This window comes from Bombus pascuorum, chromosome 8, assembly GCF_905332965.1.
Source record: "Bombus pascuorum chromosome 8, iyBomPasc1.1, whole genome shotgun sequence".
NCBI lineage: Eukaryota > Metazoa > Arthropoda > Insecta > Hymenoptera > Apidae > Bombus > Bombus pascuorum.
Window position 1 is genome coordinate 5113633 of NC_083495.1, and position 19601 is coordinate 5133233.

At 30.9% G+C, this 19601-nt stretch overlaps 3 protein-coding genes across 4 annotated transcripts; 1 reads left to right on the top strand and 2 right to left on the bottom strand.

The window, feature by feature from the left end:
• The first annotated feature begins 2037 nt into the window (after positions 1 to 2037).
• Positions 2038 to 6434, top strand: LOC132909846 (uncharacterized). Its single transcript, XM_060964972.1, has 12 exons — positions 2038 to 2879; positions 2962 to 3080; positions 3161 to 3305; positions 3380 to 3509; positions 3597 to 3762; positions 3854 to 4034; positions 4143 to 4501; positions 4579 to 4735; positions 4876 to 5007; positions 5166 to 5283; positions 5404 to 5558; positions 5653 to 6434. Exons 1-12 carry the CDS (start codon positions 2233 to 2235, stop codon positions 5774 to 5776), a joined length of 2433 nt encoding a protein of 810 aa, XP_060820955.1. The 5' UTR covers positions 2038 to 2232; the 3' UTR covers positions 5777 to 6434.
• LOC132909847 (mitochondrial pyruvate carrier 1) lies at positions 5902 to 8150 on the bottom strand. The gene is made up of 3 exons (XM_060964973.1): positions 7821 to 8150; positions 7594 to 7694; positions 5902 to 7123 (listed from the first exon to the last, which is right to left on the bottom strand). The coding sequence occupies exons 1-3, from the start codon at positions 7874 to 7876 to the stop codon at positions 6969 to 6971; spliced, it is 312 nt and encodes a 103-aa protein (XP_060820956.1). The 5' UTR covers positions 7877 to 8150; the 3' UTR covers positions 5902 to 6968.
• A 620-nt stretch (positions 8151 to 8770) lies between these two features.
• LOC132909845 (serine/threonine-protein kinase Warts-like) lies at positions 8771 to 17659 on the bottom strand. 2 transcript variants are annotated; one of them, XM_060964971.1, is made up of 5 exons: positions 17165 to 17659; positions 16148 to 16468; positions 13584 to 16029; positions 13189 to 13466; positions 8771 to 13104 (listed from the first exon to the last, which is right to left on the bottom strand). In XM_060964971.1, the coding sequence occupies exons 2-5, from the start codon at positions 16424 to 16426 to the stop codon at positions 12673 to 12675; spliced, it is 3435 nt and encodes a 1144-aa protein (XP_060820954.1). In that variant the 5' UTR covers positions 16427 to 16468; positions 17165 to 17659; the 3' UTR covers positions 8771 to 12672. The 2 variants fall into 2 exon arrangements, with proteins under 2 accessions (XP_060820954.1, XP_060820953.1); XM_060964970.1 differs by having other exon boundaries at positions 16148 to 16499.
• Between the last annotated feature and the right edge of the window lie 1942 nt (positions 17660 to 19601).

Below are 19601 nucleotides of genomic sequence, written 5' to 3' on the forward strand. Positions count from 1 at the left end.
ACATATAAATGCAAAAATAGTAATCTATTAATTTGTCTAGAAATATAAACGTTGATTACGAGCATTCTAAATGTCAAAGAATAATATATTTAAAAAATTCCTTTATTTAGAACTTAACAAAGAACTTAAAAAAGAATACATTTGAAAATGGTTAAATACATTCTACAAATAAAGCTAGACAGATATTGTGCACATACAGTATACTGTATATGTCTATATAAAATTTATAAGACTTACTTATACTTACACACACGCGCGCGCGCGCGCGCGCGCGCGCACACACACACACACACACACACACACATGTAATACTACTGTAGTATATATATACACATTATACTAATATAATAGTATAATATTTATTACAATATTCACAAATTCGCAGTATATAAATAGATCTTATTTGCGAGCGCGCAATTTCAATAATTCGAAAGAAGAAATCGTAAAAAATCTAAAACTTTCTATTATGTTTCTATATTTATGTGGAAAATTGTTCATTGCTACCATCGTTAAATGTTCTGTGAATGATTAAATAAAAGTTAGCCAATATTCTGAAAGATTTTGTTAAACTTGAGAAATAACGTTCAAGATAAGAGAACGCATTACAGACAAGGAGATACGGTCCTGAATTCAACCGTAAACCGCCTGTCTGGTTGAGCACGCACCCGCGTCCCTCAAAGGAGAAGAAGTAACAAAGACAGATGGTGCTCGTATGTTGGCTCGCAGAAACCTGTTCCTTCAGAACTTTTCCGTTTTCTTAATTTTTGTTCGTTCAAATTCCGTCTGCGTCGAAAAATAGTTTTATTTCTGATCATAATCGATAACTGCCAATCCATAGAATATTCTTAAACAACAATCATTTCGCTTACCGTACTATTACTCATATTTCTTTTTTCGCTTTGTCTCCTCTCTCTCTTTTACCTCCTCTTTTTCTATCTCTCATTACTTAGCTGTCTGCACTCTCCACAGACAATGCATTTTTTGCTCGACTCCAGACCCATTGTCGTGGGAGGTTGGAATTTTAACGTAGAAAAATTTGTACAAATAAATATATGTATATTTACTCAAAATCTAAAGCAAACTTGATACTTTTGGCATTAACACGCCTTGAACAGCCAATATTATGTGTAACATATATTGTAAAGGAGAATATCGCAGCTCTTATCAATTACATTCCTGATCAATAAGAAATTTAACGAATTATTATAAATCAAATTAATATTATTGTTAACAATTTTTCTCCAATATTTTTTACATTTATTTTTTAGAAAACATGAAATTTGGAAAACCATTCGACGAGAAATGTTTAATATTACTTTAGAAAACTATTTCCCACGTTAACGAATCGAAAACCTTGAACTGCGTGCAGACATCGCAGAAATTTTCTCAGGAACCAGAACAGTCGTATTAAAGCATGAGGCGGACCCCCAGCAAGTTGTCTCTTCAAAATACTTGTTTAGCTATGAGAAATTCTCCTTTTTTCGCATCCCAAATAAATAGGGATGAACCTGCATTGGAATAATGGCATAGCAAGCAGAGTACTTACTCCATACTCTGGAGAGTCAAACCCTTAGAGGGGTCGTTGGACCAAGATGCTATACAAATTATCATAATAAAAAAATATTTAAATGTAATCTTATACTAAGCTTTAGTTTACCTTTTCTGTTTCTTTTCTTTCCTTTCCTTGTTTTCTTTTCTCTCAAATTGTTTTAAAATATTTTTCATCATATTATAAGTAGCTTACGTTTTGCACTTTTTTATCGTAAGGATACAAATTACGTTCATAATGAATTAGTAAGAAATTATTTAAAATTAAAACTATTAACAAATCTACTAAAGGTGATACGGTCCAATAAACATTAATTGTTATACGTTGATTTTTTATACTTATTGTTAGAGTAATTTCAAATAATGGCGGTTGGATCATCTGAAAGATGATTTAAACAACGAAAGTTAACTCTAATTTGGTATAGAAGCGATGACGTCAGAACTCAGGCATTATGTAGTAGCATAGCTTTCCTATGAAGCATGCTCTCTACTGAATTGGGTATATTTATGCTTGTCTCAATCCTCAATGTAGTTTCGTGTAGGATGTGAATGAACGTTGTTTATATGTGAAAGAACCTACGTGGTTTTTACTATTCTAATTGCATTCTACTATTTTCCATTTTACAATGAACCAATATAGTACGATATCGTTATAGAAATCCCAACATACATGTCTATTGGAAGATGGAAATCATCAGTTTGAAAATATATACGACAGTGATCGTAAGCTTTTATTGTTTGGGCGTTGTCGGACAATATGAATGGCAAGCCAGAGATGCATTTAACGAAATTCGTTTAAAAATGGACAAGATCAACGAAGAAAATTGCCCTATTCAACATCTTGGAGACCTCTATCTACCGGAAGACACAGTCTCTCATTTACCTGACATCAAAGATATCAATATTAATCCTGTGTTTCCAAATAGAACTGCTTTATTACATCTTCATAACATGGCTCTTAGTAGATCATTTTTTTGGAGTTATATTTTACAATCCAGATTCATACGACCTGCTATCAATGATACATATGATCCAGGCATGATGTATTATTTCTTATCAACAGTCGCCGATGTTTCTGCGAATCCACATATAAATGCTTCTGCAATATATTTTTCACCAAATATGTCTTATTCGCCATCATATCGAGGCTTTTTTAACAAAACTATGCCTAGATTTGCTCCACGAACGTTTAGAGCTGACGATTTTAACGATCCTATACATTTAGAAAGAATGTCCACAAGAAATACATTTAACGTACAAGATCTTGGTGCATTTGCCAGTGGTAGCCTTAGCGAAGATTATACAACAGATTATTACCGTATAAATGAATGGTAAACAGAAACTTGATTAATATTTGTATATGCTCTATAATTAATTATACATTATTCTATATTGTAAACTTTATTCATCTAGGTACAAGAAGTGGTTACCAGATAATGTTGACAAAAGGCATGATACTAAAACTACTTATCAAGTTGAAATTAGATATGCTAACAACACTAATGAAACATTTACATTTCATGGACCGCGTGGTACTATTATAAAAATTAATAGGTTAAAGCAGACAAAACTTTATGCTATGTTAATTTTTTTCTTTCTTCATTTTATATAGGTGCGGATGAATATCCTGGGCCAGTAAGATGGACCAGACCATATTATGATTGTGGAAGATCAAATCGATGGCTCGTAGCAGCAGTTGTACCTATCGCAGATATTTATCCAAGACATACAGGATTCAGACATATCGAATATCCAACGTATATATTTGTATATTGTCTGAATTGGATCAATTTGTTTCAACTCTATTTTAAACTATTTACCTTTGTTTCAGCTATACTGCCATATCGGTAATCGAAATGGATTTCGAACGAATAGATATAAATCAGTGCCCAAAGGGAAAAGGAAATAGTGGTCCAAATAAATTTGCAGATACTGCTAGATGTAAAACAGAAACTACCGAGGTACTAAGCATAAAGAGACTACTGTATATTTAATATTGATCAAAAAACTTGTTTTGTCTCTAGTCTAACTTGTATATCTTTATGTAGTGTGAACCATTACACGGCTGGGGTTTTCGAAGAGGAGGATATCAATGTAGATGTAAACCAGGTTTCAGATTGCCAAATGTAGTACGACGTCCGTATTTAGGTGAAATTATAGAAAGAGCGACTCAAGAACAATATTATAATGGGTTCGATTGCTCCCGAATAGGATGTAAGCTTCGGTGGTTTTACCGTCTTTTCTTTACTTTCTTTCCTTATTATATTCTATATTGTTCATAATATCAAACTTTTTTAACTCATAGGGATTCATAAGATGCCTGTACAATGGGAGAAGGCAAAACCAGATGTTAGAGAAAAATATCTTGAGCAGTTTTATCATTACAGAAATTATTCCATTGGACCAGAAGCATTAAGATCCGAACAAATTAATATTGACCAAACTCTTAAATTTATTTTAAGTATCAATTCAAAAACTTGCAAGAGGTCTGCTAAGAAATCTTTGTATTCTTACGCTTTTGTTCCTTTTTTTTTAAAGTAATCTTGTAAGTAAAACAATGAAAATTATCTTGTCTATATCATTTCAAATTACAGTTACACAGAAGAAGATTTAACGTTACTCGGAGATATAGCCTTTGGAGCCAAAGAATTTTTTGAAAATGAAGCAAAAATGGCAACTAGATTAGCAAACTTTATTAGTGCATTCCTACAAACTTCTGATCCTCATGAAGTTTATTCGGGTAAAAGAGTAGCAGATAGGTCACTTACTGAAGATCAAATGATTGGGGAGACATTAGCTTTAGTTCTTGGAGACACTAAAATATATTCTGCTGAAATGTTATGGGATCGTAATAAATTCACAAATAGAACCTTCTTTGCTCCATATGCTTATAAAACTGAATTAAATACTCGAAAATTTAAAGTTGAAGATTTAGCCAGACTCAGTGATCCAGGTAAAATTGGAATTGTGTTAAACAATATCATTGCTATTAAAATATGATTATTCTAAAGATATCTTTTTATGTTATAGGTAATGTTTATACAAAAAAGAATTATTTTAAATTGCTGAAACAACGATGGGCAACAAATTTCGATGAATTGGAAAAGTATCACATGAAGATAAAGATTAGATACAATGAGACTGGCGAATATCTTAAAAAGTATGAGCATTATCCCAATTCTTACAGGTAATTATTATTAAAAAAAGAAATTATATCATTTAATAAACATATAAGAATACTCTACTCATAGTATTAAAAATGAAGAAAAATCGATCTCGTAAATAAAATTGATTTTAATGTCTGGGAATACATATTCGTTTGTATAGGGCAGCAAACCTGAATCACGGACATTGGACAACTCCGTACTTTGATTGCAACGGCAAAGTGAAGAAATGGGTAATTACCTATGCATCCCCATTTTTTGGCCTGGACAGCTTGAAAAAGAAACTGGAATTCAAGTAAGTATATTTCTATCCACATGGACAACCAAGTAAGGTATAGTATATGCATGAGAAATCGAATGTGAGATAGTCCAGAAGGATAGAAAACCTGTTTGAGTTCAAAGAGAGAAGATAAAAAAAGAAAGATCATACATTTTATATTAAAATCTTTACAGAGGTATTGTGGCTGTTACCATGGATCTACTTCAACTTGATATTAATCAATGCGACGATGTGTTTCACGCTCCAAATGCGTTTAAGGGTACTCACAAGTGTGATAAGAAAACTTCATACGTAAGAGATGTTATTTACTCTTAAATTAAATATTTATTTAATATTCCCACAGTATCGTATGTGTATGTGTGCACGCGTATGTATATATATTTATCGTTGTGTTAATATATGTGAATATAGTGCGTGCCAATTCTTGGAAGAGGCTTTGAAACAGGGGGATACAAATGTGAATGTAAGCAAGGTTTTGAATATCCATTCGAAGACTTAATCACATACTATGATGGCCAATTAGTAGAAGCTGAATTTAATAATTTAGTTAACGATGAAAAAACTAGGTAATTTACATTATATGAATCGATATAATTATAATTTTAATATATGATTGTTTGTAACATAACTGGTGACTTAATATAAACATTTATTTCACAGATACGATATGTTCAAATGTCGATTAGCTGCTGCCACGTCGATCCAAGTCAATTGGATATTATTATTGGCATCAATAATATTGTATCATTTTATAGGAGGTAATTACCTCGTAGTAATCTCGTAATAATGCGACGCACTATTATATTAATCATCAAGATATGATTTTAAGAATATAATCCGTCCACTAATGTAGAATGACATCCGTCCATTCGGATAGTACAATCGGGCAAGGGGTGACGAATTTTCAAATTCAATTTTCTTGAAAACGAAATTTCAAACGGAAAAGATTTTCTTTTTCAACATATTTTTCCTTATACAATCTATATACCTCCTGCCTGTTTATATTACCCGACTTAAAACACTCTGTATAATATCAATTATTGTACTGTTGTACTACCTTTTTGAGAGCACTTTTGCTTGTTTTATTGTTATAGTTATTATAATTAATTCGCAGAATATTCGTAATGAAATGAAACTCTGTGAAGTCTTCAACAAATGGTTCTATTAAAAAAAAAGTTAACAAAAATACGTTTGGAAATTGTTATTTTTGTAAATTGTTCATTTTCAAATTATACTCTTGGTATTACTGTATACTACAGTTTATGCTATATTGAAATTAATCATCTAAACTATATTTTATTGTATGTACATGTTAGTACTTTGGCAAAACATAACTTATGATATACATATATTATTGTTATAATATAATGTCATTTTTAATCATTTTGTATTTTTTATACTATAACAATGTATTGTAAATATAATTAAATCAGCTTATTTTACATATTTTATACCCAATTACTTTACCTTACTTCTTATAAGTATTTCAACTCTTAATTTTATTTTAACATTTTTACTACTTCAGCAAAGTAATAAGCTAAATTTAATTTTGTGAATTTTAATGTTATCATTAAGCTTTAATATAACAAAGTTAATCAAATTACTTCTCTTGATGCTAATCTGACTGACAGTTACATTTAAAATAGTAAAAAAATGTCAAAATAAAATTGAGATGTTAAGGAAATAAATAATATTAAAATAACAAATTAATAATGTAATTAATATTGTAACACTATTTAATATTTTATTTACATGTATCTATTAATATTTAATTTACATTTGCAACTGTCTATTTTATTATAAAAACTGTTCTGTTTGATATTTCATTTATATTTGAAGATTATATATTATTATATTTACATGTACTTAGAATTTTAGTGGAAATAGTTACCAACAATGTTAATTTAGAACAAATGCTAATGATATTGATTGAAAAAAATAAATTAAACAATTGCAAACATTAGTCTTATCGCTTGTTATTCATCTTTATTTACATAATGATATTTAATAAATCTAACGCTTTGAGTAATTTGTGCACCTTCGTTCACAAAATGACAGGCAAAAAGAAGTAAGTTGCGTGGTTCAACCTTCAATGCAAAGCGCATAAACATTGCTGAATACAAACATAAGGCTGAAAAAGATTAATATAATATCTTATGAACTTTAATATGTCTTTATAGTTTCGAGATGTTCAATAATACATGTATAGATATAATTCATAGATTTAATATATCACAGTTTTGATATATTTTATTTTGATATTTTTAAATAATATGCAAATACTCTGAATTTATCTGAGTATTGTAAAAAGCACATACATATATACATATATTATTATATTTATATACATCCATAAATACATTAGAAATTCAATTTTTCTATAGAAATCCTACTTTATATAAAGAATAACGAATGTGTTATAGTAAAACTATGTTATAGCAAGTGCATAGAGGAAAATTATGAATATTATATCTTGATATATAGAAATCTTGCTCTTTTTGTATAAATACAACATAATTTTATCCATTTTCACATTTGCACTTGATAAATTTTAGTAGATAACTAACATGTATGAGAAACAAATAAAATAGACGAACTAACCAAGTGTCATCTTTCCACTGATAAACTTCGGATCCCTTTGTATATCAGCGATCGCTGCGATAGGAATACCCCAATTAGCTATAGGTCCCCAAAAATGTGTACTAAAACAAAGGAATACATTGAAATTACTTAATCAATTTACCGTTATTCTAAATTAAATATGAAGTAACAGAATTTACACGTGCATACACTCATATGTATGTACATTCAAATTCCATATTATTTACCTCATTAAATAATCTCGAGTTTCTTTACTCGATAGCAATTTCTTTACACGATTCATCTTGTCACGTTCTTCTCTTTCTTTCTCCTTTCTTTTCTAGTAAATTGATTCTCTTTCAAACAAAGCCAACCGAAGACGTTGCATAGATTCGAGTAAAACTTCGAAAGAATAATGGATATCAGTATCAGTCTAGTTATATAAACGATTAGCATAATGGATTTGGACATTAACCGAAAACTATTTCATAAGAGCTTTGAGTCGATAAAATTTGACCGTATATATACGTAATCTCAATGTTAAAGAAAATATCTTTCTTTGTTCAGAAACATTTTTTTATTTTTACTTTAACCACTAAATAGTCAATAATGTGATGCATAAAATATAACATAAACAATTTTATAACTAATGCATTGACTTCTTTAGTTTTTGAAGATATACATATGTGATTTCCTTCATTTAAATACTTCTTACTCAATAACATTTCGTAATTCGACTTCGTAATTCCATGATACTAAAAATATTCTAATTTTGCACGCGAATTAACAGGAATCGATCCACAATTAGGATGTGAGAAATAATTTCAAACAATTAAGCATTAAATGTATTTTTAATTTAGAATAATTATTCAAAAAATATATACAAAGTTTATAATATATTATACTACCTTACAAAACTAATTTGTTTCTCCTCTTTTCATGATATAATTACAAAGCAAAAAAGGATGATACAAAATGTACAACTATAATTCAGAAACGCTTGCCTATAATATGCAAATTAACAGATCTATATATCGTATTGTAATTGCAATAGATATAATTTATGAAACAAATCTGTAATGCGAAACCTTGAACTTTTAATGATACTACAATTCGTTAGGTGAGTCAAACTTGCTTTAGCATATAATTTAATATGAAACCAATGGGTATTATTTTATAGCTGGATAACATACAGAAGTAAAGTATTATATACATATATATTTCATAATATAAGAATATTTTTTGATACATAATAAGAGGTACTTGTCGCTCATTATATGTTTAAGTTTAACATGTTGACTGCTACATGTTCATAAAATACAAACACTTACTTTTACCTTTCATATACATGTTTCTATTGGTGCTTTGAAAAAATATTGCTACTACAACAATAATTTTTAAGAACTACCATTTGTGTTAGATACATAATGTTTCTGTATAAACAATTACATGTATAATAACAGTTTTCATATTAATTGCAATATTTACTTATAATACACAGACCATCTTTACTTCACTTTACTTCTTTTCTGTGAATAATTACTGGTATCATCGAATCATCAAATCAGGTAAACGTTTTAAAAAAAAAACAATCCATGTTAAATCGGTGCGATATGCATCATGTTAAAGGAATAATTTTAATAAATATCGATTGTTGTGTATGAATAATAAAATTAGGTTATCATTTCATTTCAACTATTCTATGATGCAATGTATAATGAATAGTGAATAGTATTCAGAAAAACCTGAAAATGTATTTTAACAATCGAGCAACGAATACCCACGACGAACACGATATTTTTCCATATATCTATTTCGTATATCATTTCTTAATTGATCGTTTCTAGTTTATAATAAAAGATACGTTAATGCTTTGTTCTCAAATGTTCGTATTAATTGTAAGATCGCATTTGTTGAACTGTATGAAACTACATACAAATGTCACTGTTTCGCATGTATCTACTTCGTATAAACTAAAGGTATAGATGTAAAAGTATGTATACAAAAAGTAAAATTAGCAATTGTTGACTGGGAACTAGGGTTACTTTTATGACAATAAGAGTAAATCCCTTTGGTATTCATTATTCGTTATTTGTGAAATGTGATGTAATACAATACTCGATTCTTTTCACCAATCAGCGACTTTATATTTGTATGTATGCATATCCCGTAAGCTTCATTGTTTTGTACCAATTTAAATAAATATGTATGAATTGATTTCATATTTTGATGTTTGCAAATAGCAAACTGTTGATTTAAATGCATCATACATAAGATTTCTAGGATTTTCCTCTTCATTTTCCTTTTTTTCATTTGTTATCAATCGATAATATTAATAGACTATTGAAATGGCTGTAAGAATTTTTAATATGTACATACGAAAAGATGTTTGAAATTACTTTTTTGACAATACACACTCAATTTACTTTTCGTATTTAAATATAATATAAAATAATATAGATTTATCAAAGAAATAAAAGACGAAATTAATCTCCTTTAATTTCTGATTGTCTGTTTTTATTTTTGTTTTTGTATTCTTTCGTATCAAATATGTTTCTTCCGTTATACATACGTATTACAATGTGTCATTGTTCGGAAACACGTATATAAACATTTATCACCTGCTGTTGTTAACATGGGATCATTTAAAAATGATCATAAAGTAGTAGGCATAAAAAATAGATACTTTATCATATTTTTTTATCAATCTTCTTCTCATCTTATATAAAAACTTACTTTTCCTTTGGTACATACAGCACACAATAAGCATACAAATTAGTAGTAATTATTTCAGCTAGTTTCCAAATTAATCTTAATATGGAACAGATAAAAAACAAAATAAAATTTTGTAAAACTAGAAGTTAATTTTCAGATACCAATCAGTATTGTTGCCATTATATCATATCATTTTAACATATTTTTATATCTATCGATTTTTATCAATCTATTATAACTTCAATTAACTATTGAGGAGGAAAGGAAACATTTTTCTGTTTTCTATCAATACATTATTAATATATTAACACATGCATAAAAAAAAAGAAGAAGAAGAAAAGAAAGAGAAAAGAAAGATATTTTTACTTTGTACATGATACATACATTCATACAGTAATGCAGTGTTCATTCTCTTCGTTTTTATGAATGAGTAGCGTCCTAATATGATAATATTAAATTTTTCTTTCTTAACGAATCAATCGAGTGTAATAACTATCGTTGCATGTTACTTTGGAAAAAATCAACTGGTTCGTTAACATTTATAGATATATACGAAGATATCTGTATTACACATTAGTAATAAACAGAAAACATGGTGACGATACTGAATAAATTGTTACTGCAATAGCGTGCTTCATTTAGTGAATTTCTACCATTCTAGAGTATTGGAAAGTTATCAAAATAAACAATGGTATTTGCTTACATCTAAAAGTCCCATTTGTTTGTGACATCAGATACAAAGGAAGAAAATGATTCATTTTGAAGATATCAGAATCAGAAAACTTCTTTAATACAACTATTACCGTTGAAAATTAAGGCTTTTCGCTTTTTAGAAAATTAATTATGATATAGAAATTATTACGATGCATTCATAATCTTAGTCAGTGTAACAATACTATTTACTGTCGTATTTTTGTTTAAATCACATTACTAACGATGTACTTTCGATGCAATCAATGTTTTTTAATTATTCACTGCTTATCATCGAATATAAAATAGATTAGCAAATTCAATGTAAGTTGCATACACCTCTAATTACTTCGGAAAAGTATAAAAGATATCCGGCATGTAAAATGTATACGGCATGATAATAAATCAATGAAAATTTCTTAAACTTAAAGGATATTCAATGAATAGAAGAAGCAAGTGAGGAAATGAGAGAACAGAAAAGAGAGAGAAAGAGAGAGGAGAGAAAGAAGAAATGGGAAGATAGGTTTGATCATTAACAGCCGCATAAAATATGCAATGAACACATTACATCCATTCAAAAATCTATACAGTAACAATTAATATTAATATATTTGTCACGTTATTAATCGTTCAATGTAAAAAAAAGAAGTTAAATAAGGCCAATAGATTTAAAAGCCGCATTATTCTAATTATCTGCAATATCACAGTACTTGCTGAAACATACAACACACGATTCCGATAGGCACAAGAGCCAATACCAATGACAATGACAATGGCAAGCACAATATTTTTCTTTCTATAAACATACTACATACGAGTATATATTGTTCAACCGTCGATCGTTTTCTTTTTTTCTTTCGATTTGTAATCATTACATAATTTGTAATTATCACGTTTAGAAATTGATATGCCTTATCAAAAATTAATTTCATATTCTTCTTAAAAATTCGTACATTTTTTTTTCTTTTTTCCTTTTTTTTACCACACTTTATAGGAAATTTTAAGAATGATCGCGTCACATTGTAATAATAAAAGTCTATAGAAATGTTATCGTGTAAAAACATGACGAATGCCCACAAATTTGAATTTTACAATTACATATAATTCCATTCTCTACAATACTGTGTAATTCCAACAGTTATAAATTAAGAAAAGTCTGCCTTTTCAAAAATAGCGATTCATCCAACGACTCTGCGATTATAACACAAGGGTAAGAAAAAGAAGAATAAAAGAGAGAAAAAGAAAAAAACAAGTTAGAAAACAAACGAGTATGATATGTTATTGAAACTAAGGAACAAACGCGAGGGTTTCCGTTTTATGTATGACCATTGTTCTTTTTCTCCTTCCCATGTAAAACATAGCATGGTGTGCGCATATACACACTGTACTTATATGTATGTGCGCGCACGCGTGTATGCATGCTCACTTGTCCACTTTAACCCAAACACACACGTACACACACTTTCTCACTCACTTACCCTCTGTCATACACAGACGCGCGTGCGCGTGCGCATTGACGATTTAACAAAGAATTTTATGATTCACATTATTCTAACTACTTGTCGATTCAGAAGAAACTTTTTCGGATAATATTTACAAACTCAGAGTTTTCCCAAAAGAAAAAAAAGAAGAAGAGATATATGAAAGATTGCGTTATTGTCGACTTGGCGGATACAAAAAGTTCTAAAGCTACTGTCATACGTAAACTGGACCTTGATTGTCATTATCGTCCAAACTTATTCGACTAGGATACGCAGGACCACCACCATCGTCAAAGAAGCGTCTAAAGGTGAATTCAAAGAAACCATGAAATGGTTTGCCATTATCTAGTAATTCGTCGGACTTGTTAGAATCAGACGATTCCGAATTTCGTAATTTATCGGGATCCACTGGATCAAAATTACTTGTATCGGTAGGATATTGTATTCGAGGTATGTGAGGAGCTACTTGCCGACGCAGTCCTTTCTCAAAGTCAATGCTCGCAAAAAATGGATGATTCTTTACTTCATCTGCGTTCTTACCTAACCGCCGATCTGCACCAACGCATAATTTTAGTATCAAATCCATACCTTCAGCGGATAGATTCGCTTGCTTCGGAATATGCAGAGTCGTTTCCCAATTGATCACCTGCAATATATGATATATCTCAAGGCTGCATTCAACATGCTATATTTGATGACAAGAAAGTAAGCAAATAAGTATCACAATTACCTTGTATTGTGTCTCGGCTGGAGTATTTGCAAGAAAAGGAGGAGAACCAACTAACATTTCATATAAAATTACACCGACACTCCACCAATCGCACAATTGAGTGTACCCTGTCCTTTGTAATACCTCTGGTGCAATATAATTCGGTGTTCCAACCAAAGAATGGGCTAAACATCTTTGATGTTCTCTGTGTCTTCTACGTTCCAATGGTTTTAACTGGATGCAACGACATTCGTTATTCCAATCGTCGGCAGGATCCATCGAATCTTGTTTGCCATGTCCTATTTTAACATGAATAACAACATTGATATAATTGTAACTATATATGTATACATAAAGACACAAAGACACAAGCATATATTAGAATGTAAAAATAAATCAATTAATAGGGAGCATACCATTTTGTTGATAATATTTAGAGTTATGAGTCCAACGAAATCCTGTACATAAGCCAAAATCTGTTAATTTGATATGTCCATCTCGATCAATTAAAATATTGTCCGGTTTAATGTCTCTATGAATAAAACCCATTTTATGAACACTTTCTACCGCGCACGTTAGCTCAGCAATATAAAATCTTGCTAGAGGTTCCTTAAAAATGCCAAATTTGATCAGCAACGACATCAAGTCGCCACCAGGTATATAGTCCATTACAAAATATAAATTGTCCTTATCTTGAAAGGAATAATAGAGCTTCACAACCCATTCGTTATCAGCCTCTGCTAATATATCTCTTTCAGCTTTAACATGAGCAACTTGATTACGATTTAACACATCCGCTTTCCTTAGAGTCTTCATAGCATAAAATTGATTGGTATCGAGTTTCCTAACAAGCGTTACTTCACCAAAAGCGCCAACTCCGATTGGTTTGATTTTCGTAAACATCGATTTATCCATTTTTGCCCGTTTCAATCTAATATAGTTCGATTCCTTCTGTGACAACATTTTCCTCATTTGACATTGAGCTTCCGCGCTAAGACCTATTTTAGCCATTTCTGTTTCTAGTTGAAGCCGACGGTATAATCGTTGCTTGTGAGATTTTAATACATTTTCAACGTGTTGTTCCATAAAGAATTTAAACGCCTGCGGAGAATAATTACGGACTTTACAATCTCTGCGTTCCTCTTCTTTTTCTTTACTCATATGTTTGCGCTCCGGTATCGGAGATTGATGCTTGATTTTGTAGGACGAAGGCGATGAACCAGCACCTTTCGCTCCATTGCTGTCTGGTGAATGATTATTATTATTATTGTTGTTGTTATTATTGCTGTTGCCACCACTACTGCTATTACTGTTGCTGTTACTGGTGTTACCATTGTTACCAACGTTGTTATTAGGTCTCAAAGAAATGGACGTGGATGTTACTGGAGGTAAAGGCGGCGCTTCTGTAGGATGTTGACATCCATCTGCCGGTGAATATTTTCTTTGTAACGGAGGATGTAATGCGACTGGAGAAGACCTTAGGGTCGTGTTATTATCTATCGTCGATATGCAGCTAGAATCATCGGTGGTAGCTGTTCCATAGGGGGGTGGAGGTACTGGGTGATGCATGCCTCGTTGTGCTGCTAATGCTTGCATCGTTGTCGCGTAACTTGGCGGTTCTGTAGTAGGCACTCCTACCGAAACACCTAAGTTTATATTATTTGTCGATGTTGCACCAATTGTGCCACTGTTCAATGGTGGATACGCAGGTGGTGGTTGTTGTGACGATTGTTGCTGCTGTTGCTGCTGCGGTTGTTGTTGTTGCTGTTGCTGCTGCTGCGGTTGTGGTTGCTGTTGTTGCTTTTGTTGAATGGATGATGCGTACGATGGTGGAGGTGGAGGTGTGTTACTAGTAGTGGAAATCGGTTGTGGAGAAGTCGGTGCGATTGCAGTTTGTAATACAGGTTTTTGTACTTGTGTACTCTTAACAGATTGCATGATGATCGGTGGTTGTGTTTTTGCCTGTCGCGCACCCCAAGCTTGCAATGGAGTAGGTCTAGCCATTGATGCTTGTGTACTCGGAGATATAGCGGAAACGGTGATCGGACTTGGAGAACCGGCCGATGTTGGACCGGAATAGATACCAGAGGAAGGGCTTTTGCGATAATCTTGCTGAGACTGCGTAGGACTTTGCCTGTTTTGTATAGAGGCACTATAAGATGGTGGTTGTACTGGGCCAGCCGACGAAGAAGACACTATGGGATACGGTGGTGGTGGTTCGACTTGAGTATTAGTACTGTTATTGCTTGTTTGATAAATACTGAGAGCTTGCATTTGTTGAGAAAGTTGTTGCTGAACTTGCGGACCATTCTGAACGATCATGGGCTGACGACAATTAGAATTATTATTTGAACTCGCTACTGGACTTGTACCTCTTTGTGGTAGATTGACCGATGTTGAGATTGGTCCAGTATTACCAGGTGTAGTAGGAGGTGGCCGCGTTGGAACAACCGGAGCAGGAGACATTCTCTTAAGCATTTGCTGCATATTAGTAGGTACGTTTGGCTGATTATATGGAGCGTGAGGCGGTGGCGGCGGCGGTGGTGTAGAACTGCATCTAGGAGGTGGAGGAGGAGGTGGTTCTCGTTCTACAAAATTGCTTGGCGAATATTGTCGACTCAATTGCGGATGTGGGCTAAGTTCTGTCAAACGTGGACTATCGGATCGTGAACTTCCTGCTCCACTATCCAATGCGGGACTACCACGTTGTAAACTCAATTCTCTTTCCAAACTAGGTTTCCTTATTAATTTGCTGTTAAGTTTACCGAGACCGTTCAAAGATTCTCCCTGTGCCTGCTTTAAGAATTCTATAGCTGCATCTAGACGCCAACCAGCTAACTTCAATGCGCGCAATGCAATTTCCTGTACACATATATGGTATAATATAAAATTTTGCTACACAATGTCAACCACTAGCTAGTTTTAAATAAATTTGTTGCTATAAACAATATTTTTGTAATGTTTGTAACGATACACATACCTCTGAATATCCCATTGCTAAAAGCTGAGCTAATAATTGTCGTTGATCAGATTTATCAATAGTAGAACCTGAAGCTGCAGAGAGACCACTAAGTCCTGAAGCAGAACTAATGCCACTGGTCGTTGATAAAGTAGATATAGTACTAGCAGCGCTGGAACCTACTTCGCCTGCTCCTCCGATATTCGCAAAAGGTAGCAAAGAATTGCGAATTTCAGCCAAAGCTTTTTGATGATATCCAGAGCCACGAGTGCTCGATTTGCTAACCGTGGGTGGATTCATAGTGGCCCATGCTAGGCCTTCTCAGACCTAGCTTTAATCCGGCTGTGACATATATATATATATATACATACATCTAAAACATAATAGCAAGTTATTTTCTTACAATGTTGAAACATTGCTATAATATTTTGCTATCGTATTTATTGTACGATATCATTCTGAATGATTACATATTGCTTCCAAAAATATCAATTCCATCCAAAAATACTTGTAATTCTAGACATATAAATTGTTAATAGCTATTTCATACTTGCAATGCTATCTAATTAATTCCATAGTTGATAGGTTACTTGTAATACATATGATATAAATTCTTTTATACCACATAATGCTTGTAAAACTGGTTAAATGCAAATATATTTTAATATAGAGCTTTTGTGTTGTCATTAGAGTGCTATTACTATGCATTACACAAAATACAAACAACAAATTGTGATTTGAAAAATACAATGTCCATTATTAAGTACACTTCTATTGAAATATTTCCAATTATATACAACGTAAAATAATGTTAATAATAATAATATGATAAATGTTAAAAGAATATGTTACAAGTTATAATAGATTTTAAATGCTTTCGGAATCACTTTACTCATTTTGTTCAGCATTCGTATGTAATATATTTTATTTGAAAATTTTGTTTCGGTCATTGAATGCAAACAGCTTCATGTGTAATGTTACAAACGACTTTTCATATCTTGGTAAGTACATAATGTTGAGATCCATCAAAAATCTAACCTATTCATTAGATGCGTGACGGATCACTCCAGAAAGTCCTCTGTACGTAAAATGGGCTACGGTAGCACACACTTTCTTCAGAAGACAGAAGGCATTGGCTACGAAATTTCTTGAAATAAGTTTAACTGAAACAGCAATCAGGAGAGAACGACTTCAGAGCATATTCTATTCTCACGTTTCCACAGAATCCATGTGACGAGGTTAACGTGCACATAGAACTTTTAATTCACTATTTTCCCTTAAAACTAATTCTGTGCTATTCCAATTTACAATCGTAATTACTTCAGCAACAACAAAGAAAGGTACAGCCGTAAATTACTAAAGTAACTGGCAGCCATTTTGAAGTGCCACATTCCTACACCGACTTGACACTCTTTTTCGTAATTTACGATATGCACTAAGTTCGTGCGCGAAAAAACAAATAGCTCTTTCTAATTAATACGTAATACGGTTAACGTTTATTACTTCTCCAAGAAAATGGCAGATGATTTTGGAAAAGTAATACTTTAAATACATTGATTATGCAAAATTTATTTAGCCTTTTACAACTATGTATCTCTTTCTCCTATAAATAAAAATGTCAATACATTATATTATTGCTTCTTTTCTCTAATTTAAGAATTATTTTCTATATCTTTAATCAACGTTTAAATCTATTTAAGGTCATGGAAAAGAGAGAAGGAGAGGGTGGGAGGGCGAGGAAGAGAGTTAAAGTACTGCTCTTAAAAAATCTTCGCTTCTTTTCTTAAATATTCACTATACCTTTATTACTTTCGCAGTTTTAATAATTAGTTATGTGTGATATCCAAATGATAACAAAATTTGTGCAAACATATTATTATCATTTTTAATTTTGTTTAAATATAATTATAACAATAATAATGTAATTATATCATTCTTGTTAAGTCCAGTCTCTATATACCTTAATTATTTGAACAGATGAATAGAAAATATCGAATTGACATGATTATTTTGATTAATCTGATCATTTCTTTGTTATCATAATGCACAATGGTGCGCGCGCGCATACACTTATGTTTGTATATAAATGTTAAAATCAGTATGTATTGAAATTGAAAAGTATGAAATAAAATTGAATCTGAACGGCAAGGGGAGAATAAAATTAATATAAATTACTGTCGTATTTAAATTTCATTATGGCATAATTTTTTTAATTATTCATATTTTCATAGATATTATCATCAAACTTTTTAAAGTAATAATATATAATACATTTACATTATAACTTATTATTATTACAACTCACCACACAAATATAACATATATGTTATATAAATTCAGATTAGAATTGCATGAAATATTTTTTATCTTCTTTGGACTTCGTATTTATTGCCTATTCCTCTTCTTATGATCTTTATGATTGTTACTGTTATATTATTGTTCATCGTTATCATAGAACATCGATATTCATAGAACAAACATCACATAAAACTTAAATTTTTTAGTGTTACGTTAATTTTCTGATACCTGTTAAACAACAAAAATATGAAACATCGAATTGCATTTAACAACAACAATCACAATTTACAATAAAATTTAATCAATAATATTAACATTGAATTTTTTACAGTTTCTACGCTATGTGTGTACGCGCGTATGTATAACGTTTTTTTTTCACTTACTTGACTATTAGCATTTTGACTATTTTTCATTGGATTAAATCAAATTATAGTTGCATTATAATAAAATATTTACAATTTTAACGTAACATACAAATGGGCCCACCTTTAGCAATGTTACTTTGTATTATGAAATAAAAGTGACATTATTCTAATTTATATTATATTTCATTTTCGTAATATATTACTAATATTGTTACTCTACTAATATTATAAATAGGTGTGATATGCATTAATCATAACAATTAATTAAATGTAAAAAGTTATGACATCGGTTTTATTACATATTCTCATATAATTATGAGGGAATCTATATTGTTATAATAGAAAACGTTATACATTTATAATTATATAAATGAAATAAATAACAATTAATTACATATGTATGCAAACCATAGACAATAATGTATACACGTACAACATTTTATAGTTTAGCTTTATGCTTAGACTTCGTTTAGCTTAAACTCCGTTAAATTTATACAGAGATTAATTCTCAGCTCAGATAGTCAACGTGGGATGCGTGCTTTTAATTTTAATTAATCATTTGATAGATATATCTTAGTAAATTGTAAGCACCCGTCATAGGACGCCGTAAAATATCATGATAACATCGTAGGATGTATATTTAGATTTAATTAATTTAGCGATATATATATATATATATATAATATAATAAATAAATAAATATATATATAATTATATAAGATATAATTATATAAATTATATATATATATAAATATATATAAAATTATATATATATACTTATATATTATATTATATTATATATATATACTTAT